This window comes from Myotis myotis, unplaced genomic scaffold, assembly GCF_014108235.1.
Source record: "Myotis myotis isolate mMyoMyo1 unplaced genomic scaffold, mMyoMyo1.p scaffold_m19_p_9, whole genome shotgun sequence".
NCBI classification, from domain to species: domain Eukaryota; kingdom Metazoa; phylum Chordata; class Mammalia; order Chiroptera; family Vespertilionidae; genus Myotis; species Myotis myotis.
Genome location: NW_023416401.1, coordinates 64,642,375 through 64,663,537, shown reverse-complemented (window position 1 = coordinate 64,663,537; position 21,163 = coordinate 64,642,375). Strand labels below are relative to the sequence as shown.

At 51.1% G+C, this 21,163-nt stretch overlaps 1 protein-coding gene across 7 annotated transcripts in view; it reads right to left on the bottom strand.

Annotated features, from left to right (window-relative positions):
- Positions 1-21,163, bottom strand: part of SMOX (spermine oxidase) — a 37,771-nt gene that overhangs the window by 10,479 nt on the left and 6,129 nt on the right. For 4 of the 7 annotated variants that reach the window (XM_036321992.1, XM_036321985.1, XM_036321991.1 and 1 more), the window contains exon 2: positions 824-1,057. In XM_036321992.1, the coding sequence (XP_036177885.1) occupies positions 824-1,031 (208 nt within the window). In that variant the 5' untranslated portion in view covers positions 1,032-1,057. Of the gene's footprint in view, positions 1-823; positions 1,058-4,523; positions 4,617-11,031; positions 11,140-20,409; positions 20,648-21,163 lie in introns of those variants that run through there. The other 3 variants (XM_036321986.1, XM_036321988.1, XM_036321989.1) reach the window with 3 other exon arrangements.

The window sequence follows — 21,163 nt, the reverse complement described above, 5'->3', positions numbered from 1 at the left end:
ATGTGGCCAAAGTCTCCGAAAGAAGAAAGTACCCAGGTGTCCTCAACCTCTGCTTATTCTAAGCCTGACCACCTACTTCTCTTACCAACCCATCAGAAGTGGACACACAGAATCTTCTTGGCCTTGCAGCCCGTGAGGGAACAGCCACAGACACAAAATCCTATAGTCAATACAGCCTACAGTCCATGGTCCCTACCTGCTCAATCTCTCAATGGCCAGACCCCCTGGCTGGGAAGCTCTGGTCTCCAGCGGCATGTCAGGCAAGTCCCCATCTTCTAGAATCCCTGGCGTAATCTGCCCACCCCTGTGGTAAGTCTCTTACCCCGGCTGCTTTCTCCAGAGTCTTCATTACTTTGCAACCTGGACAGACCCTTTTCCCAGAGACCTGCCATAATCCACAAGGAGGCCCAAAATCCCCTTACACATCCACTGCCCTGAGTTTCTATTGTCCCAGCTAACTCTCGGTCATGATACACTAATTCACACCCAAAAGTTAATGACTAATAGAAGCTCACAGAATTCCCCTTTTTGTGAAATAGAAACTGGTCCATCCACTGCTAAGAGAACTTGGTTCTGGATATCCCCTCCCTCCTAAACACTGAACCCTAGGTCATATTCCAAAAACGGAGGCCAGAACCCTATCCTGCCTACCTAGGAGGGCTACTGAGAGGACAAAGGAAGCTTTTGGAAAACATCCAGGCAGCATGCATGGTGGAGTAACTACCCCAGAGAAGCTGCTAAAGCAATGAGATTTCAGGCAAGGCCAAGGCACTGGGGGATAAGAAGTGGCTTTGGGAGGTAGCTGGGCTGAGGTGGCACTCACCGAGTTTCACGCTCTCCACACGGCCTCCGATGCGGCTAGAAGCCTCAAGCACAGTGACATCCGTGAAGCCCTGCTCCAGAAGTGCTTTGGCTGCAGCCAGGCCAGCCAAACCGGCACCGATCACTACCACGCGAGGCTGTCCCCTTCTCCGTAGGCCACGACTGAGAGGGTCATCCGCACTGTCGCCACTGGATTCACAACTTTGCATACCGTCCGCACTCGCCTCCTAGGAACCTGCAGGGAACAGGAATGCCACAGCTCACCTACTATACCTTCACTTCCCACCTGCCCCAAGGGGCATTCACGGGCTCTGCTCTCAAGGGGAGACCTCGAGTCCACCCTGTCCTCCTCCAGGACCTGGAAATAAAAGCCATCTCCAATGGATGTGGGGAGGGAAGAAGAGACACACAGAGGGAGAGCAGGAGGAAGGGATGCACTGTGGGCCCTCACCAGCAAGCAGGAGAGCTGGGGGCCCACCTGGAGCTCCTGAAAGCCATCAATCCCATCCAAAACCTGTTAGGTACTACCTCTTGCCCAAGGCTGAGAAACAAGAGCCAGCCAGGGAGAGAATGACCAAGAAGGTCAAAGTCAAGAGAAACTGCCTGGCGCTGGACCAGCTGGGCCAGCACAGCCGCTGGGGTTCAGCCCCCACCAGACTGAGGATGCTCCCACTGACCCCAGGATGCTTGCATGGACTTCAGGATGCTCACACCAACCCCAGATACTCTCCCTCTTCTCTCCCTCCCTTGCCTAGTTCTTCCCTCACACTCTCTTTCTTGCCCCTTCTCTTCTCCTCTGGATTTCTGTTGCTCTCTCACAGCCTCAGTGAGGTGGCAATTTGGTGGGCAGGACCTAGTCCCGCCCTCCCCCCAAAAATGCCACGAGGCCGGTATTGGATGAGCCTCTGCTATTCCGGGTAGACCTCTGGTTGTTTTCCCCAGCCATCCAGCCCCTCAGTCACCGCAAAGCACCAAGGAGCCCAGGAAACAGTGAACCGTGAGGACCGTGGCACCAGAGGCCAGACATCAAATTGACAGTTACACTGAGCCAGCTTGCTCAGAGACGCCAGGCCAGGCAGCTGATGGCTAGGAGGCGAAGGGGTCCCTGAATCGGGCCCAAGGGCTGGGAGAGGCTATCTCTCTATTCCCAGAGTGACCACAAAGGTCTGAAGGTGTCCATGGGTTCCTTCCCTGGCCCAAGCAACTTAGATTCCAGTTGCCTTTGCTGAGGTTTCAGTGGCAGGAGTTGCAGACTACAATAGTATCCAGGACCTAACAACAGGGAGCAAATATGGGTGGAAGGTGGTTGCTGGGCAGCGGACAGGGGGCATCTAAAGAGCTGTCACCTGTACCTAATACGGCATATTCCACCAAACAGATATGCTAAAGAATGTTCATAGCAGCTTTATTCTTAATAGTCAAGGCCCAGAAGCAACCCAAAGGTCCAGCCACAGGAGAATGAATAAATCTATCGTGCTATGTACAGCAGAGCCACGCAAGGAAATAGTTCTCAGCAATAATCTCAACAACATTGCATTGAGCAAAAGGAGCCAGAGATAAAGGAGTTCATACTGTATGACTCCATTCATGTAAAGTTCACAAAGAGGTCAAATCAATCTGTGATGACAGAAGCGAGACGGGAACTGAACAGGGCCAGGAGGGAACTCTCTGGAGTGGAAGAATATGTACCTTGGTGTGGATGGTGGTTACAATCCTATATAATAAAACCCTAATATGCAAATTGACCGAACGGTGGAACGACTGGTCACTATGAGATGCACTGACCAGTTGGGGGCAGCTCCTGTATTGAGCATCTGCCACCAGAGAGGGAGGCAACCGGCGGCGGTGGCAGCAATCAGGGAGTGGGGGGGCAAGGCCAGCCAGCGGGTGGCGCCAGGCCACCAGCCAAGGCAGGTGCCAGTGGGGCCCCCCAATCGCCCTGCCCACAGGTCACCTCGCAGAGGGAGGTGATGTGGCAGTGGGGGGCGGGGCTGGCCAGCAGGCAGCACCAGGCTGCCAGCCAAGGCAGGTGCCAGCAGGCCCCCCCACCATCACCCTGCCCACTGGTTGCCCCACAGATGGCCCTGATTGCTAGCCAGGCCTAAGAACCCTACCCTATATATTGGGAATAGTCTCTTAGATTTAAAATTTAAAACCTGGCAAGGCTACTCTAACACTGAAAACACAGGCTGATGCAGCGATGCCATGCATGGACTCTGGCTTGCACATTTTGTGGTCAGCCCTGATTCTGACACTTATAACTGTGTGACAAAGCCAATTACTTAATTTCTCTCTGCTTCAGTTTTTCCACCCATAAGATGGGGAAAATGGTACCACTGCCTCAGAAGGATCATGCTATAAACTACTTTTCAAAATCAGGGCAAAAAAATGTAGCTGCCCATACAACAGCAAGATGCCTTTCATCTGTATGAAAAGTATGGTCACTGGGTACATGCAGCATCCTGGATTGTGAGAGGGATGTCCAACTGCCAGTTTAGGCCCAACATCCCCCAAGGAGTTCCGGATTGCAAGAGAACACAAGCTGGGCTGAGGGTCCCATTCCCGCCCCCCCCCCCCCGCATGAATTTTGTGCACTGGGCCTCTAGTGTACATATAAGAATCCACAGAGTTGGATATTTAGAATTTGTGCCATTCCATGTATGTGTGTGCCTACCTCAGTAACCATTCAGATATCCATTCCTGGCTCCCTATAAAGAAAATAATACCAGCACACTGACTTCCTTCTCCACACATCTCAAGTTATAGCAAAGAGTCTTTTTCTCAATATACTCAGGCTAAGAAACTGCTCCTCACCCCTCCCCCAGCCACTCCACCTCCCACACCACACCTGGGCATGGACTGCCTCCAAATGCCATCCAAACTCCCCAGGCCCAGGCCAGCTCAGTGCAGAAATGATTCATCAGTGGGCCGGAAGGTGGTGCCATGGCCCAGAGCTCCTGGGAGGGAACTCCCCAACTCAGACTGTATCCAGGTTTTCCCCATTCCTCCTCCCTCCTCCTTCTTCTGTCCCTCTAAACCCCTTCCCCCAGCCCCTCCTGATGTTCTATCCAGCTACATGGGGGGCGTTCAGGGCTGCCTGCAGTCCTTTCCTCCACTCCACTTCCCCCCTCCAGGTTCTAACAGGGAAGTAAATATAGATAAAGGTGAGGGTACGGCTGCGTGCACCCCCTGCCAGGGCAGCCAGCAGGGAGAAGGGGTCAGAGATTCAATGCAGGCAAGGAACCTGCTCTGCAGCAGGTCTGTAAACACACCGGGTGCTCCTAGCTGCCAGCTGCCACTGACGTCACCACTGCTGGGCACCCAATGACGCAATGTGATGTGGCTCTGCTGCCCTCCCTGCTGCCACGCCCGTTCCCCGGGGCTGGGGGCGCTCTGCCTGCATGCTTGTTTCTTGGCCTCCATCCCCACCCCTAGCCCTAGGCCACCCCCCCCCAAAAAAAAAAAAAAAAACAACCTCTTTTATCCAATAAAGGGATGGGATCAACACAGTGGTTCTCAAATCTTACTGGTGGATCCCCTTCTCAAAAAGCTCCTGTGGAGTCCAGAGTGTGGCTGGGATGAAACTAGTCTCATCAGGGAACCCCCCACTGCACTGTTGTGACAGTCGAATAAGGCCCTATGTGGATGTCACCAGATTCTCAAAAGCGTCGTGCATACGAATTATTTGTAAAGTTCCGTACCTAAATTATGAGCAGACTGTCTTTGGGACCGGGTTCAGGAGTGGGTTGTGGGAAGTACAGGCAAGCAGCTTGCCTTTAAGATGAACACAGAAAGAATCCTGAGTTCCCAAGCATCAGAGACCTTGAACTCAGACATCACACCTGGGGTGCCACAGTAGAAGCAGGTAAGTGGGCTGTATAGGTCACCTGACCTTCACAGCTCATCCCAGATGGGCCCGTCAACCCCTAGCACCCCCAAGAAGCCAGAGAGGCTACACACACAGCCCACTGACGGCAGATAGGTAAGGAGTCAGTGCCCCATGTCCCCCATATCAGCCTTTGGAGCCAACACACCTCAGGGTCCAAACTGAAAGGGAGAGAGAAAATTATGTCCAGGGACACCTACTGTGTGCTGGGCCCCAGCTAAACCCTGAACTGGACTTTCAGGTGCCCTGTTATCTGATTGGGGGTGGGGAAAGCAATTTATTTTTCATTGGTTTGTGTCATCTTTCCCTTTCAAAAATTTTTTTTTAATTTTAAGAGAAAATGCCTTATTGAGGAAGAATCACGTAATGCTCCTCAGTGCCCACCTGCCCTTCTCTAGATTTGGGGAAATAAATAAATAAATAACATCCGCTCCTTGATCTGTATGCACAGGAGAAACAGAACACCCTGTACTTTTCAAGCAGATAAAGGAGAGAAGAAAAAAAAAAGTGCTGGCTCAGCCAGGCAGGGAAGAGGAGGGGGAGAAGGAGGAGGAGGAGGGTTGGGAGGAGGAAGAGGGATGGGGAGGAGATGGGCAGGGGCACAGGACAACAGCACTTGCCTTCTTGTCCCTGCTTACATGCCAAAATGGGGGTGGGAGCCTGTATCCCCAAGTCCACAAGCAGGCCAAGACCGGCAGCTTCAAGGAATCAGGCCAGACACTGCATGAGGGCCTCACCACCATTCAAGAGGCCCTGCTGCCCACCCCCATCCTCCATCCCATTCCAGCCTGCAGGCCACCATTTCCCCCTGCTGCCCAGAGCCCACACTGCCCTGACTGACCTGCCCAAGAAACCAAACTGGAAAGCAGAGGGCAGCAGGGGGAGGAGAGAGGACACAGGGAACAAAAACCCTGTCCCCTGGCAGGGTCACCAAACAAGGATGAATGAACACTAGGAGGCCACCCAACGGAAATGGGCACTAGCAGCCAAGCATGTGTCAACTTCCCCACCCACCTTCTCTCAATATCCTCACCAGTTTCCTTTGTCACCCTGAGATTTACCCTCCAAGAACTGCCTCCCGATCACCAAATACCAGAGACATGTTTTAGTCCTGGCCTCCCACATGTGACCCTGCCCAGCCCTTCTTGGAAATGCCCAGAATTGAGCTGGGGTCACCACACATCGCCTGACGCTTTCCCCATGGCAGTTAAAACTGCTGGAGTGCCTGCCAGGCACTCCCAGGCTCAAAACTGAAGGCATCCTTCATGGAAGACCCGCCCTTATCCATCGGGTCAAACCATGTCAACTCCACAGTCCAGATAACCTTGCCTCTACACTCAACGTCCCCAGGCGGGGCCTGCCTCCTCCACCTGAACCAGGCATAAGGAAGGCCTTGGCACTTGACCCTCTGGACCTAGCTGACCTTTGTGACTTCAGTTTGCACTCTGCCTCCTCAAACATACACACATATCCCAACTTCACTAAAGCTGAACATCCCCAGTGCAGCCCAGCTGAAGGCCTGTGGGAAACGACCTCCTGCACACATCAGAGGATCTGGCTCTCGGTTCTCTTACACGCACACCCGTGTGCAGAGCGCTGTGGTTGTGCAGCTGTGTAGCTGCACGGTTGTCTATTGCTTGAACCACCAGCAAGGCCTGCTCCACTGATGTTTCCTAAAGCAACAGACACCCTGGAAATGTGAGCTGCTTATACTGGTTCTGCTCTGCAATCACCACTACCCGCCCCCTGCCTATTCTCAAAGCCTGGGCATCTCAGCCCCAGGAAATGCTGTTGCCTATTATTCTGGAGGGAGGCTAGAGCCCCATGATCACTGAGCAGGGCCACAGTCCCAGGAGTGAACGAACTGCAGGGAGGTCCAGCGGTCCAGCTCAGCACAAGGTGCCCCTTCTCCTTAGTGCTGGAGTCCACTTCCCTCCCCATCAGGAGCTCCTACAACAAAAACGATGCCGCAAGGGCCTTCTCCCCAAGTGCCCCACACCTTTCCAAGGTCACCCCTCACAAAATACAAAAAATGTCCGCCCTTCCTTGGCTCCCTTCTGAACATGGGCTACTCCCAAATGTGCCTGCCTCCTGCCCTTTTCTCAAGGTCACCCAAGTGCAAGACCCATTTCCCAGAGGAGAAGAGCATGGCCAAGGCAGTTAGCCCACCTGGCTCCTCACCCCTCAGGGTCCAGCTTCCACCAGCTGAAGCACTCCAAACAGACCCACCCCTTCCAATCAGCAGCCTCCTCCCTTCTTCTAAGCCCCAAAGCTCCTGTGAGCTGTGGGGACCACCTGCACCCTCCCCAAGCAACCTTGGGGAATTCCAAGTCTCTCCTCTCAATGGATACTCCTAGTGCTCAGTGCTCGAGGGCAGCAGCCCTACCTCAGTTTCCCTGGAGGGAACTCTGCCTCAGCTTCCAACAGGAGGGGAGGGGGGCTTTTAAGGGAATCTCTTTGGACTGCCTGGCAGGTCTGGGAGGAATTTGGATTCTTGAGGGGCCCCCAGACAATGCAATTATTCTTCAGATGTAAAAACACCCAGAAATCCCAGACCAGCTGCTTTGCACAGCGGCCCAGACAAAGGGGCTCTGTGTCTGCCTGCAAGGCCCCTCCTACCCCTCAACCCAGGAAGGGGCTGGGCCTGAGCTCCCCCTAGCCAGACCCTCCCCAGTACTCCTCACCCTGCCCAGCCAATCAGGAAGTGAAAGAGGCAGGATAGCTGAGCCAGGCTTGGCCAGTGACTGATGGGGGGGGGGGGGGGGGGGAGGGTGGAGTGGGAGAGGCAGACACAGGACAAGGACAGCCTATGAGCCCAGGAGACACAAGGAGAGGGAGAGAACATGGGCCTGGGAGCCCAGAGACCCAGGCCCCAGCTCAGTCTCTCCTTTGCCAGGTGACACCTTCTCTGGGAAATACTTGGCCAACACATCTGAACTCACCCCAAAGGCACAGCATCTGTACCCCGCCTCCGGGACATACATGTCTACGTCCCATCAGATGCTTAACTGCCTCCTTTAGACCTGAAGCTTTCCCATCTATAAAATGGGGACAGGTTCAGCTACCTGGTGGGACTCAGAGAGAGAACAAAAGGAAAAAGTTCTCAAAGAGACTACTCTCTGTCTTGATCCTGACATCAATCAGACTACTCTCAACACTGTCTCAACTTACCCAGTTCTGGGGGTAGGGACAGGTATCAGAGATGGGATCATAAAAGGAACAAGGCGTGGGTGCCTCATTCCGTAGAGCCCTCCCACCAGCTATGCCCCCTCGAGACCAAGATGAGGAAGAAGCTCTGGGGAGGGCCCATCATCCTTCCTGGCACTCACACTTCTCTCCAAGCACAGCGTCTTTGTCAGCCACATCTCTTCCCCACAGCCAGATGTGTAAAGTCCCTAAAAGAACAGCTTTGAAAGTCTTTGTAAGCCTTTTCTGAAGTGGGAAGCCTGTACTACGTGGAGAGAGGCAGCCTTCGACTATACATTTGGGAGGGACATGGCCAACAGCACGGCCCACATAAGCACTAGTGTCATTCTTGGAGAGGTGAGCACTCTGGACCAGCCTCTATTTCCCATGATGCTCTGCAAGGCCAGAGAGACCCAGGTGGATTGTTCCAGGACCTCAGCTTATCGCTGCCTGAAGGGACAGACCCTGAAGACCACCAGCCTCTGGCTAGAAGCCTACTTGGGGACAGAGGAGGGGGAAGCAAACATGGAAAAAAGCCAGAGAAAGGGTAAGGTCTCTGATGGGCATAACGTTCAGCTCGCAGTCTTGATGGCTGGAAAGAGAAAGAGAGGTGGAGATGGGCCAGGACAGAGCCTACGACTGAATTCCTGCTCCCATACCAACCCCAACAGCTTTACCCCAAACTCCACCCTAGAGATCCTACCTTCAGCAAAAGCATGTGAGTGGATCATGCTCTGACAATAGAGCAGATCAAGTGCTGGTGTTGATGGCTTCTAAACATCTCCTATGAACTTTAAAAATCTGGGCCAGACACCCTGGAAAGTGAGCTCAGCTTCCATCTCCAACCTCATGCCCTGGTTTCCCATCTGTGTGTGCATCTACCCGTAGATGTCCTGTCTGGCAGGATAGGCAGTCACTTGTCTGCCAGCAGGGCCCACATTCTTCCACTAAGATCCCAGATCTTACAGAAACAGGCAAATCCCATTCTCCCTCAGCCCAGAGACAGGTCAGGGTTTTATATGATGACTATGCCACCTCTGGACACGCCTGGAGGAGATAAAATTGTCCAGACAGTAACTTCTGCCCCTAACCAGTGTGGCCTTTGGAGAGTCCATTGGCTTAAGCCTTGGTTTCCCCATCTGTAAAATGGGAATAATCTCTCCTACCCTTAACAAGGCTGGCCCTGATCCCAGACTCTATTAGCCAGTCTCCTGTGTCTCTGAGAAAAGTCCTAAAGGCACAGTTTTCACTATGGCTCCCTTAAGCAAACTTTAGGATGAGACACCCAGGGCCTAGGTTCCCTCCTTTTAAGCAGTACCTGACACCCCAACTTGGGACCCCCTTCCAGGAAGTCAGCACCCCCAGGATTGTAAGGAACCACAAAGTTGGTCACTATCCTGGTTTACTACATTGGTGCCAGACTGCCCTTGGGGACAGCACACCAGACTGTGGGCACAAGAGGACGGATATGAAATGGTACTCACAATCACTCACTTCCCTGGGAGGAAGTTCTCCTAAAAGGGCTGATCCTAGAGAGAAAACCAGCCTCAAAACCACGGCACCACCCAAATAGCCCTAGCAATCTTGAGAAAGAAGAACAAAGTTGGAGGGGTCACAATATCAAACTATACTACAAAGCCACCGTAATCAAAACAGCCTGGCACTGGCACAAGAACAGGCATATAGACCAACAGAACAGAACAGAGACCCCAGAAATCAACCCACACCATTAGTCTATTGATATTTGATAAAGGAGGCAAGAATATACAATGGAGCAAAGGCAGTCTCTTCAACAAATGTTGCTGAGAAAATTGGACAGGCAGATGCAAAAAGATGAAACTAGACCACCAACTTACACCATACACAAGAATAAACTCAAAATGGATGAAAGACTAAATGTAAGTAAAGAAACTATAAAAATCCTAAAAGAAAACATAGACAACAAAATCTCAGACAGCTCATGTAGAAGAAGCTTCACCGATACATCTCCTAGGGCAAGAGAAACAAAGGAAAAAAGAAATAATTGGGACTGTACCAAACTAAAAGGCTTTGGCACAGCAAAAGAAACCAACATCAAAATGAAAAGGGAACCCACTGTATGGAACCTACTGTATAATTACCAGTGATATATCTGATAAGGGGTTAATTTCCAAAAGATATAAAGAACTCATACAACTCAACAAAAGGAGGATAACCCAATTAAAAAATGGGCCAAGGAACTGAATAGACAGTTCTTCAAAAAGAACATACAGATGGCCAATAGACTTATGAAAAAATGCTCAAAGTCATTAGTCATCAGAGAGATGCAAATAAAAACGACAATGAGGTATCACCTCACACCTGTCAGAATGGCTACTATCAAATCAACAAACAGCAACGGCTGATAAGCATGTGGAGAAAAGGGAATCCTCACTCACTGTTAGTGGGAATGCAGACTGGTGTAGTCACTGTGGAAAACAGTATGGCATTTCCTCAAAAAATTAAATATGGAACTGCCATTTTGACCTAGTGATCCCACTTCTAGGAATATATCCTAAGAAACAATCAGAAAGAATACATGCACCCCTATGTTCATAGCAGCATAATTTATAATAGCTAAGATCTGGAAACAGCCCAAGTGCCCATCAGTAGATGAGTGGATAAAAAAAATTGTGGTACATTTATACAATGGAATACTGTGGGGCTGTAAAAAAGAAGGATCTCTTACCCTTTGAGAGAGCATGGATGAATCTGGAGATTATTGTGCTAAGTGAAATAAGCCAGTCAGAAAAAGACAAAGATCACAGGATCTCACTTACTTGTGGAATCTAATGCACAAAATAAAATGACCAACAAAATAAGTCCCAAGGCATGGAGGCATAGAACAACTTATCTCAGAGGGGATGGGGAGAGATAAACCAAAAAACTTATATACTTATATGCATAGCCTATGGACACAGAAAATAGAGTGGTAGGGGATAGGGGCCGGACCGAGGAGGGCACAAGGGAGGAAAATGGGAGACATCTGGATACTGTCAACAAAAATATATATATTTAAACTAAAAAAAAAAAAGACACCAACCCTGTTCTGAAGCCTCCAAGTCACCATGCCCCTGGAGGAGTCTCAGATACACACAAACATAATCACAAAAACATACTTTACTGTGTTCCACTTGATGATGTAACTTGATAGTCCCCTCCTTAGGGGACACCTTATAGCACCATGGTTTTCATACAGGCCTGGGGTCAGATCACTTGTTCTTTAATACACATTTTTCTTGATTTCAGAGAGGATGGGAGAGGGAGAGAGAGATAGAAACATCAGTGATGAGAATCATTGACCAGCTGCCTCCTGCACGCCCCACACTGGGGATCAAGCCTGCAACCCGGGCATGTGCCCCAACTGGGAATCAAACAGTGATCTCCTGGTTCATAGGTCAATGCTCAACCACTGGGCCACACCAGCCGGGCCAGATCACTTGTTTTTTAATACCGGTGGTTTGAATCTCTACCACTTATTAGACCAATAACCTGAGCTTCAGTTTCCTCATCAAGTGAATGGGGATAAAGAATACCTGCCTCACAGGGTTGAGTGTGACAATGCAGAGTGCTTAGCCCACAACTGGGCAGGTAACAGCATTGGTATATTTATATTCCTACAGGCCCGAGTCTGCACACTAGTCGGGTGACCACTGGGAGGGCTGGGCCAGGACACCAAATGTGCTAAGAGCAGGAGGAAGTCCAGCCAATAGAGAGGTCAAAGACCCTACTATAGGATGATGACCTCCAGGCCTCGGAGAGACCACCTCACCCTGCAGTGGCACTGCTGTGATCTGACGACAGGGGAGAAACAGAGGATTAGGAGAGAAGGGCATCCAACAAAACCACTCCCAAGTTTCTGACCCACAGAAACTGTGAGGATACTAAATGTTTGGATAATAAATGTTTACTGCTGTTTTAAGCTACTAAGTTTTGGGGTTGTTTGTTACACAGCACTAGGTAACTAATATAGTCATCAAATCTCTCTCCCGGGGGAACACCCCCAGGATGGGGACCCAGAGCAAATTCCCCATTTCACTCAGGGCCCCAGCTCCCTCTTTTCTGAAATTCAGGTCTGGGGTGGAGTGAGCAGAGAGCCTGGCCCAGCCCCTACCACTTACAAGGCCCAGGAGACAGGAATTCCTTCCCAGCCAGTGGAGATTTTTATAAAAGACTGATACCCAGCCCCCCTCTTGCCACCCCACCCCCCCTCAACTGGATCATCTAAATCAGACTGTTTGGGGTTGGGGTCCCAGCATGGATATTTTTTTAAAGGTCCTACATGAAGCCGAAACCGGTTTGGCTCAGTGGATAGAGTGTCGGCCTGCAGACTGAAGGGTCCCGGGTTCGATTCCGGTCAAGGGCATGTACCTGGGTTGCGGGCACATCCCCAGTAGGAGGTGTGCAGGAGGCGGCTGATCGATGCTTCTCTCCCATCGATGTTTCTAACTCTCTATCTCTCTCTCCCTTCCTCTCTGTAAAAAATCAATAAAATATATTTAAAAAAAAAAAAAAAAAAAAAAAAGGTCCTACATGAAGCTAATGTATAGCAGGCTCCTAATGCAGACTCCAAGCCTACCCAGAAATATCATGTCTGCCTATGCAGGACAGGAGGAGGCAGAGAGAACAGCAAGCCAGGCAGTGTCCAAGCTCCACTCCTCTACCCCCAGCTTAAATTGAGGGTCTCCCTCTACCCCCCTCCCCACAGTTGCCCAGCTCCCTAAGCCCTGTACATTCCAAGTCTATAAAGCATCTCAAGCTAGACAGGGCCAACCTCTGCCCTTGGGGACTGCTCCTTCGAGAGGACCAGGGTGCAGGATGGGATCTAGCGCTGAGTGATCTTGGGGAAGACTTTGTTTCTTCATCTGAAAAAAATGGGAATTACATCACCACTGCTCTGCTCTCTAAGGGGTCCTAGGCTCCCAGCCCAGGGAAGAACACAGCAATGGGTTAAACAGACAGGTACACAGCCAGTTAACTCACAGGTATCACATGCAATGATAAGGATTTGATAAGGACTGTAATGAACAATGTGGGAGAGGATGAGGAAGGGTGCCTAATGGGGCAGGGAGAAGGGTCAGAGACGATTTCTAGGAAAGAAATTAGAAATTAATTCCAGCAGAGGGAACTGTATGTGCAAAGACTCCGAGGTGCTGCTTTTACTAGTAAGATCAACTCTCAATACCGCTTTTCCTTCCCTCCACGCACCACCCTGCAAGCCCCACATGGCCACTCACCTGGCCTTCCTCCGAAGCTGCAGCAGCCACTACCCAAGCCACAATGCAGGCATGGAGGGCTTGCCCTGAGCTTCCCCAAGCCAGTCAGCCACACATGTAAGCACACCCCCATGGGGCACACAAGAGAAAGGGCAGAATGGCCCCAGCTCCCCAGATTGCACAAGATCCTACAGGTAGAGGAATGTGGAGAATGGCCCCTCCACTGTAGGCATCACCTGCAGTCCCAACCATCCAGAGAAAGCGGGAGGTGGGCAGCATGGTCACTCAGCAACAGTGCAGGCACTGCAGAGCCAATGCACGACGCGGCGAGCAGTCTGGGCTGGGCACGGGGCATCCTGGGGGTCCCCCCTTACCCATAGTTTTACTTTCCCAGGTTTCAGTTACCCACGTTCAACTGCAATCCAAAAATATTTAATGAAAAATTCCAAAAATAAACTATTCATGCGTTTTAAACTGTGTACCCTTCTGAGTAGCATGATAAATCTCACACCGTTCCAGTCCATCCTGCCTGGGATGTGAATCATCCCTGTGTCCAGTGTATCCACACTGGACATACAGTCCAATAAAATACTTGACAGGGAGAAAGACCACATTCAACTTTTATTATAGTATATTGTTATAATTATTCTACTTCATTATAAGTTATTGTTGTTAATTTTACTGCGTCTACTTTATAATCTTTATCATAGGTCTGTATGTACACTAAAAATCACAATGTCTATATAGTGTATTCACAGTTTCAGGCAAACACCGGGGGTCTTGGAGCATATCCCCTGTGGATAAGAAGGGACTACTTACAAATGGTTAAAATGGTAAATTTTATGTCATGTCTATTTTACCACGATAAAAATAAGAACAACAAAAAGCTTAGCGAGCCCTACTATGTGCCAGGCCCTCGGACACAACAACAGCCTCCCCTTCGAGGATCTAACCAAACAGAGGTAACAGGTGCCACAAGAAAAGCAAAGCAGGGTGAGGGGACGCAGCTGCTCTGTGCGGGGAGGTCAGGGAAGCCTCTCTGAAGAGGTGACAATGGAGCAGAGGGAGTGACCGCACGGGATCAGAGGGAGAAGTGCTATGGTGACCTTCTGGGAACTTGCTGAGTGACAGGATGTGGGGATGAGGGCAAGGATGACTTGGGCAACCAGTCATGACTCCGCAGGAACCAGCCTTGACAAGTTCTATGTCAACTGGTCATCCCTCTCCCCTTGACAACAAGCCTGTGGGGTAAGAAAGACAAGAAACTGAGGCCAAACAACTTAGGGCAGGACCTGCAGGTGGGAGGGGAGCCCAGATGGTCTCATTCCGGAACCCAGTTCTCTTCTCAAGCCTACACCAGCACTGGGAACACTTCCCGAGGCCACCTCCCATGGCAGGGCCCAGCACACCCCGCAACACACAACCTCAGGTCCCTCTGCCAACCCCACTCCATCAGGCATCACCTGCAGGCACTGTCCTGACCAGCTCCTGACCGGGTCAGTGTCTCCACACAGACACCCACCCATTCTGCACCTGGGGCACTTGAAGCCTGGGAGGTATGAGCTGGCAGATGATAGGTGGCTTCCCTGCCAGGTTTCTACCCTCTCCCTGCCAGGAGCCGCAGCCCCGCAGTTCTGGGGTGAAGGAGGACTGCCCCGTCAGCACTTTCCACTGACTCTTTCAAAACCACTGACAAGAACTGAGACTTGTGAGACAAGCCCAAGCCCGGGCACAGCCCCCCCGCCGCCCCCTCGTGACTCTGCACAAAGCCTGACTGTGCTTCAGCTCCAGCCCCCAGGAGGAGGGGGTCGCCTGCAAGCCCATCCTCTCTCCAGAGCCACCGGGTCCCCCCTCTGCCAGCTCTCTGCCCCCGAAGAGACACTGCAGCCCACATGGCAGAGCTAAGTGCCCAAGGCTTGCTGGGTCCAAGCAGCATTTGTGGGGAGGGGGTCCCCCTTCACTGTGAACTCTTTTCCCACAAAGCTGCCTCTCTTATGGCCCCCACTCAGCACAGATCACAGAGTGAAGGTGGCATGCAAGATCACAAGAGGAAAAAAGGAAAACATCCCCCAAAAATCCAGCCACCAGATGAACCACACAGTAAACCCCTATTTATGGAGTCCCTCATTATGAGGCCCTGAGCTGGGCACTCTCCATTCATGGCAACATTTGATATTCCCAAACACCCGGGTGCCCACTTTACAGATGAGGGAGCAGGCTCAAGGTGGTCAACAGATGTGATGGAGGCCACCCAGATAAAGTGAGGGCAGAGCAGGGCTTGACAACACTGAGCTCATCTCTTTCTGCCCAATGCTTGCTCAGTTCTCAGGCCCAATGGCCTCCAGAGGCAGCAGGCCTACGGACTGCCCTCCACCTGGCACTTCTACTGTCTCACCCCTCCCCACAGACTGGCACTGCACACACTGTGCCAGGCACTCGGGGCTGTCCGGCAGGAGGCATCCCCAAGCCTAGCGGCTCAACCTGGCTGCACTGCCAAAAACAAGGGCTGCCACCTGCCTCCTGCCCAGGGTGATGGTGGGGTGGTCAGTGGGCTGCCTGAGTCTCCCTGTCTCATAGGGGCTTGCTCAAGGTTTGCCAGGCACTACACTAAGCCATAACCCTTTGGCCCTTGGTTTTATCCTCCAAAAACAGGGACAGGGATGCTGGTCTAATTGCTGTGCCTACACACACACACACACAAATTCTAAGAGCAACTCACTCCTTCTACCCTCTAGACCAGGGGTGGGGAACCTTTTTCCTGCCAAGGGCCATTTGGATAGTTATAACATCATTTGCAGGCCATACAAAATTATCAACTTAAAAATTAGCCTGCTTTCGTGGGTGAAACTTTTCATTAACTCGCCCCTAATGCTGTGGCAGGGCCAGACCAAATGATTGATGGGCCTTATACAGCCCGCAGGCCGGATGGCCCCCACCCCTGCTCTAGATCGTCCCCTCTTCTCTCAACGGCCCAAGATTTTCCCTGCCTGGTAACTACAGGGCGGTGTAACTGTGGTCTTCTAACAAGTCTTAACACAGGATCTCCTAACACAGGATCATCAATAAAGGGCTCTCCATTAAGTTCGACAATGAAGCAGGACCCCAGCAGGAGCTGGAACCAGGTCTGAAAAGCCAATGGTGTTCATTTCGAAAAGCTCACGTTGGTCCTTAAGCCATGATTCAACCCATAAAACACCTATGGAGTTAAGACACAGCTTGGATACTAAACATATTCTTCAAGTCCTTTTGTTGAATTCAAAGAGAGACTTAATAGCTCACCAGCCTTTGAAATCAAGAAATGCTTGCCTGGTCAGTGTGGCTCGGTTGGTTGAATGTCGTCCCATGCACCAAAAGGTCACCAGTTTGATTCCCGGTCAGGGCACATGCTCAGGTAGAGGGCTTAATCCCCGAGGAGGGGGGGTTTTGTGGGAGGCAACTGATCCATGTTTCTCTCTCACATCGATGTTTCTCCCTCTCCCTCCCTCTCTTTCTAAAAAAAAAAAAAAAAAATCAATAAAAAGTCCATGTTTCTCTCTTGCTCCCTCTCTTTCTAAAAAACCAATTAAAACAGATTTTAAAAAACCACAAATACTTGTTCTTATAATTCTACTAGAGGCCCGATGCACAAAATGTGTGCAAGGGGCTCAGCCCTCACAGCCCTGGTTTTCTCTGGAAAGTCGTCCAGAAGGTCATCCAATCTATTGTTCCGCTGTTCGGCCATTCGGTCGATTTGCATATTACACTTTTATTATTATAGATCATCATCATTATCGCTATTTTTCACTAAGCACATCTGAGGTACAGAGCGCAGTGCTAAGCATTTCACATGGTACGTATAAGTGAATCCTCAGTCAATATCCCCATTCTACAGAAGAGGAAACTCAGGTCAAGAGAAGTCCCACGCCTGCCATCTAAAATAAGGCACTCCAAAATTCACTTAGTAAGATACTAAGGCTCAAGTTTTACTCTTTTTTAAAACCCAAGGAGTCAATGTCATTGTCTTGTGTTACTTTTTCATATTAAATCAAAAATTTCCCATTAATTGTGTATGATTTTTTAAATTAGTTTTCCAAAAAAAAGAGAGTAAAGGGGATCTGTATGTTTAACATTTAAAGGCCTCATTTAAAAAGCTTTCTCAACAATGTTTGTTCATTGATGGTCCTGAGTGTCTCTGCTTGAGTCATCTTAAAATCTAGCTGACTCAAGGTCTAGCTTTTTGCAGTTCCGAAAGCATCCAGCAGCCCCTCCTCCCTGGGGTCAGGAAGTTGGGGAGCTGGGTTGGCCTAGCTTGGGGTGGGGGAGGGGAAGAAGTGAGGTCTGGTTGTGGTGAGAAGGCATGGTTAAAGGTTTGTGGACAGGCTCTGAGGGGTCTGAGATGAAGAATGGACATTGGACCGGATGTCCAAGAACCTGGGTTAGAGACCCAGACATATCATTTGCTGGTACTACCAGTGTGGCATCATGAGGAGAGGACAGGCACTCTGGGTCTGCCAGGGCCTGGTACAAAGTTGGCAGGGGATGGCTAGGTTCTTTGTTCTGTTTCTAATAAATTACAGCTCATTTCCGAGTGCTTCCTCTCCTGGGCTAAATCACACCTTCCTTTACACCCTCCTCCGAGAAGTAGCTAGAGGACATAGGAATCTGGATTGGGATATCAGGGGTGCTGCGCTCCCCCAGCCAAGCCACCCTGCTCTGGCTGAACTAAATGCTTTTCTTCCCTCTCCACCCTCCCAGCATGTTTAGAGAGAGCCAGAAAAGCCCCAGACTCTGCTTGTTTAAAAAAGAAAGAGAAGGGCAAAGCAGGACAGGAGAGTGTGGCTGGGCTGGGTGAGCAGGCTCACTGAGCATCCTCTGCCAGGGCCCTCCGTTCTGCCCGACTTTGTACCATTGAAGGAACTCCTCCTGGGTCACTGTTTGAAATGCCACCCCCCGTCACCCCCCCCGTCACCCCCCCTGAGCTGCTGCACAAAGAGTCCTCACACTCCAGAGGAAATGAGGTGTAGCAAGGAGCAAGGCAGGACGGTCCCCACCAGCCACAGGGGAGGAGTAGAAGGGAGCAAGGGCCCTGGAACTCCCCCTCCCCCTTCCTGTACTTGCAACACCCCTTCCAGGAAGGCAACAGGATGAGATTCCCAACCTTTTGGGGAAAATGACTCAGAGCTCTGAGAATCTGAGGATAAGGGTCATATAAGCAACCTGACCCCTGCCCATGCTTTGAGTTGTAAAGGGGCACAGCTAGTCAGTGAGGAGGTCCAATGTTGGGGAAGATGTCTTGCACCTTCAACCCACCATCACACCTCTGTCATGTTTCTCACCGAAACACTACTCTGATCAAACCACTGTCCTGCTCAAAAGCCTTCGATGGCAGGCCCTGGCCAGGTGGCTGAGCTGACTGGAACATCGTCATCTTGTACACCACAAAGGTTTCTGGTTCGATTCCCGGTGAGGGCACACACCTAGGTTGCAGGTTTGATTCCCCAGTCAGGGTACATTCGGGAGCATATGAGAAGCAACCGATCGCTGTTTCTCTCTCACATCGATGTTTTTCTCTCTCTCCACCCATTCCTCTCTCTCTAAAATCAATTACATACATATAATGCGCGTGCACGCACACACACGCACACATTCCCTCAGGTGAGGATTAAAAAATAAATAAACACAAACTTTCAATGGTTTGCCATAGTCTAATGAATGAAGGCAGGTCCCCGACATCTCCTCCCTGTCTTCAGCTCCCCTCTCCTACACCCACCCACCATTCCCACAAGATCCTCTGACTCCCACACCCAGACCAGTTCCCTAGGGCCCAAAGTGGCCTGTGAAATCTCCTCATTCTGCCCAAATCTCCTTACCCTGCCCGCCACTCCTCCAGGAAGTCAGTCCTGGCTACCTTGCCCTCACTTCTGCCTCCGCTACGGAAGACCCCTCCTCTGGTCTAATCAGGACCCCACCCCAAGCCTCACCATGCCCTCTGCTGGCCTTTGTGCCTCTCACGTCCCTGACCACTGTCCCCTTTCTAAGCCACACTAAGAGCAACCAATACGTATTCAATGATCACAACAACCCTACAAGGGAAATAATGTTAGTCCCACAGTACAAACGAGGAAACTGAGGCACCGAGAGGTTTAGCTTCTTGCCCAGAGGACACAACCCGCTCTCTTCTGAGATGAACAGCTGGGAGAGAACCTGCAGAGCGAGGAGATGGCAGGAGCAGCGGGTTGGGAGGCACTGCCAGAATCCCAAAGACCCGGGCCTGGCAACTGTTGGGTCCTAGGCACCAGACAGGTCCTCCCAGGTCTCTTCTTCACCCACCCAGGGAAGCAGAACTGTCACCATGAAAACCCAGAGCTGGTTCTGACCCATGTCCCTCCACGCCATCCCTCCTTCTGCAGTGTCCTTTTCTTCCATTGACTGTCCAAATGGTACCCATCTTACCAAGTCCACCTCCCCTAGGAAGTTATCCATCCACCCTTCCTTCCCTCCCCAGCACTTCTGGACTTGGACGCTACCCATGTTTGTAGTCTTTCATGGAGCAGCGCATTTCCACGTCAGCCCTTCCCATTGGGTGTTTTCCTGGTTGGTGGGATAGTAGGAAGTTGGAAAAAAAAAAAAAAAAGATTTCCGTGGTCAAATCATTTTGGGAAACACCAAATGGCTTCTTTTCTGCAGGACTTGTCAGAGCCTTTAATTCTCTTAAAGAGCATTCTGAACCTCCCGTTGTGTGGTGGAGTGAATTTGCCAGTTTCTACCCTTATTTGAAGTTTCTCAGAGCAGTCTTTGAAAAATGCAGCCCCCTCCCGCCCCCTCAGGAGAGCCTGGCACAGCAGGGGCACCCAGGCAGACACTGAGTCCTACAGTCCTTTTAGGAAGTGTGTGGGATATTTGAGGGATTCAGCTTGAGAGCCCCTCCTGACATTGCCCAGGGCAGCAGAACCGTACCACCTTCCTTTGGGTGAGGTGACTGACTACCCTCCTGCCAGGGTCTAAAGAGACCTCATCTGACCAGTGCCCTAAGATTCCGAACCCCAGGCCATGCCAAGCCCAGAGAGCAAAGGGCCTTGGGAGACCCCAAAGCACACTGGACAGTTCTTTCATGCCAATTGCTCATTCTGCTCCATTCAAATTTTAATATTAAAACAAAATTAAAATGTATTCAGCTGCCATTCTAGGAAGAAGCCATACCCTACACAACAAATCCTGTGACCCTCTCCCCTGCTCCCCAGGGAGAGGATGGAATCCCTCAATTTACAGAAACTGAGGCCTCAGAGGGGAGCAGATACTTGCCTGTAGTGGCCCAGCCAGGGTCGGAGCAGAGGGAAGCATCTAGGCCTCCCCACTTCCAGGTGCACCGGGGAGGGGGCCCAGTGGGAGAAGGCCTCAACAGCAGCAGCTCATGTAACCATTTGCAGCGGCTGCAAGAATGCAGGCCAGGATAAGGGATGCTGCATCTGCTGGAGGGAATGGCTCGAACGCTGAGGAGACTCTGGGGGCTTCTAGGAGAAGATGCTATGTCTGGGGCTGAAGTCAGCTATTTCCCCAATCTCCTTGGGCCAAGCCTGGATAGAGGAAGAATGCTCACCCCAGATTGGCTACCCACAGGGCTGGGCTCAGCTGTGGGCACAGATAAGATGCCTACGTGCCGCCTGCATGTCACCCTGCCCTGGGGCAGTTACCTAACACACCTTATGATAGTCTTGGGAACTCATCACTGCCAGACACCCTGGAGATAGTCCTGGTTCCTGGCCTGAGACTCAAGCCCCAGACACCCCCTCTCATCTAGCCCCACTTCCCAGCACCCTGCATCCTCTACACTATCCCCTACCTCCACCTCAGCCCCCAAAGAGGCAGTCCCCACACCTCCCCCAACACAATCCACAGGAGCCTGGATGGTCCCCTTTACCTGTTCTAGGTCTCACTTGACCGGCACCCATCCCTGCACCTGCCTGGCCTGAGTCCATAATCTCAGCCCTTACTACACAAAGATTGGCCCAGGGAACACCCCCCGCCACTGGCTACTTCACACCACCCAGGAGCTTGT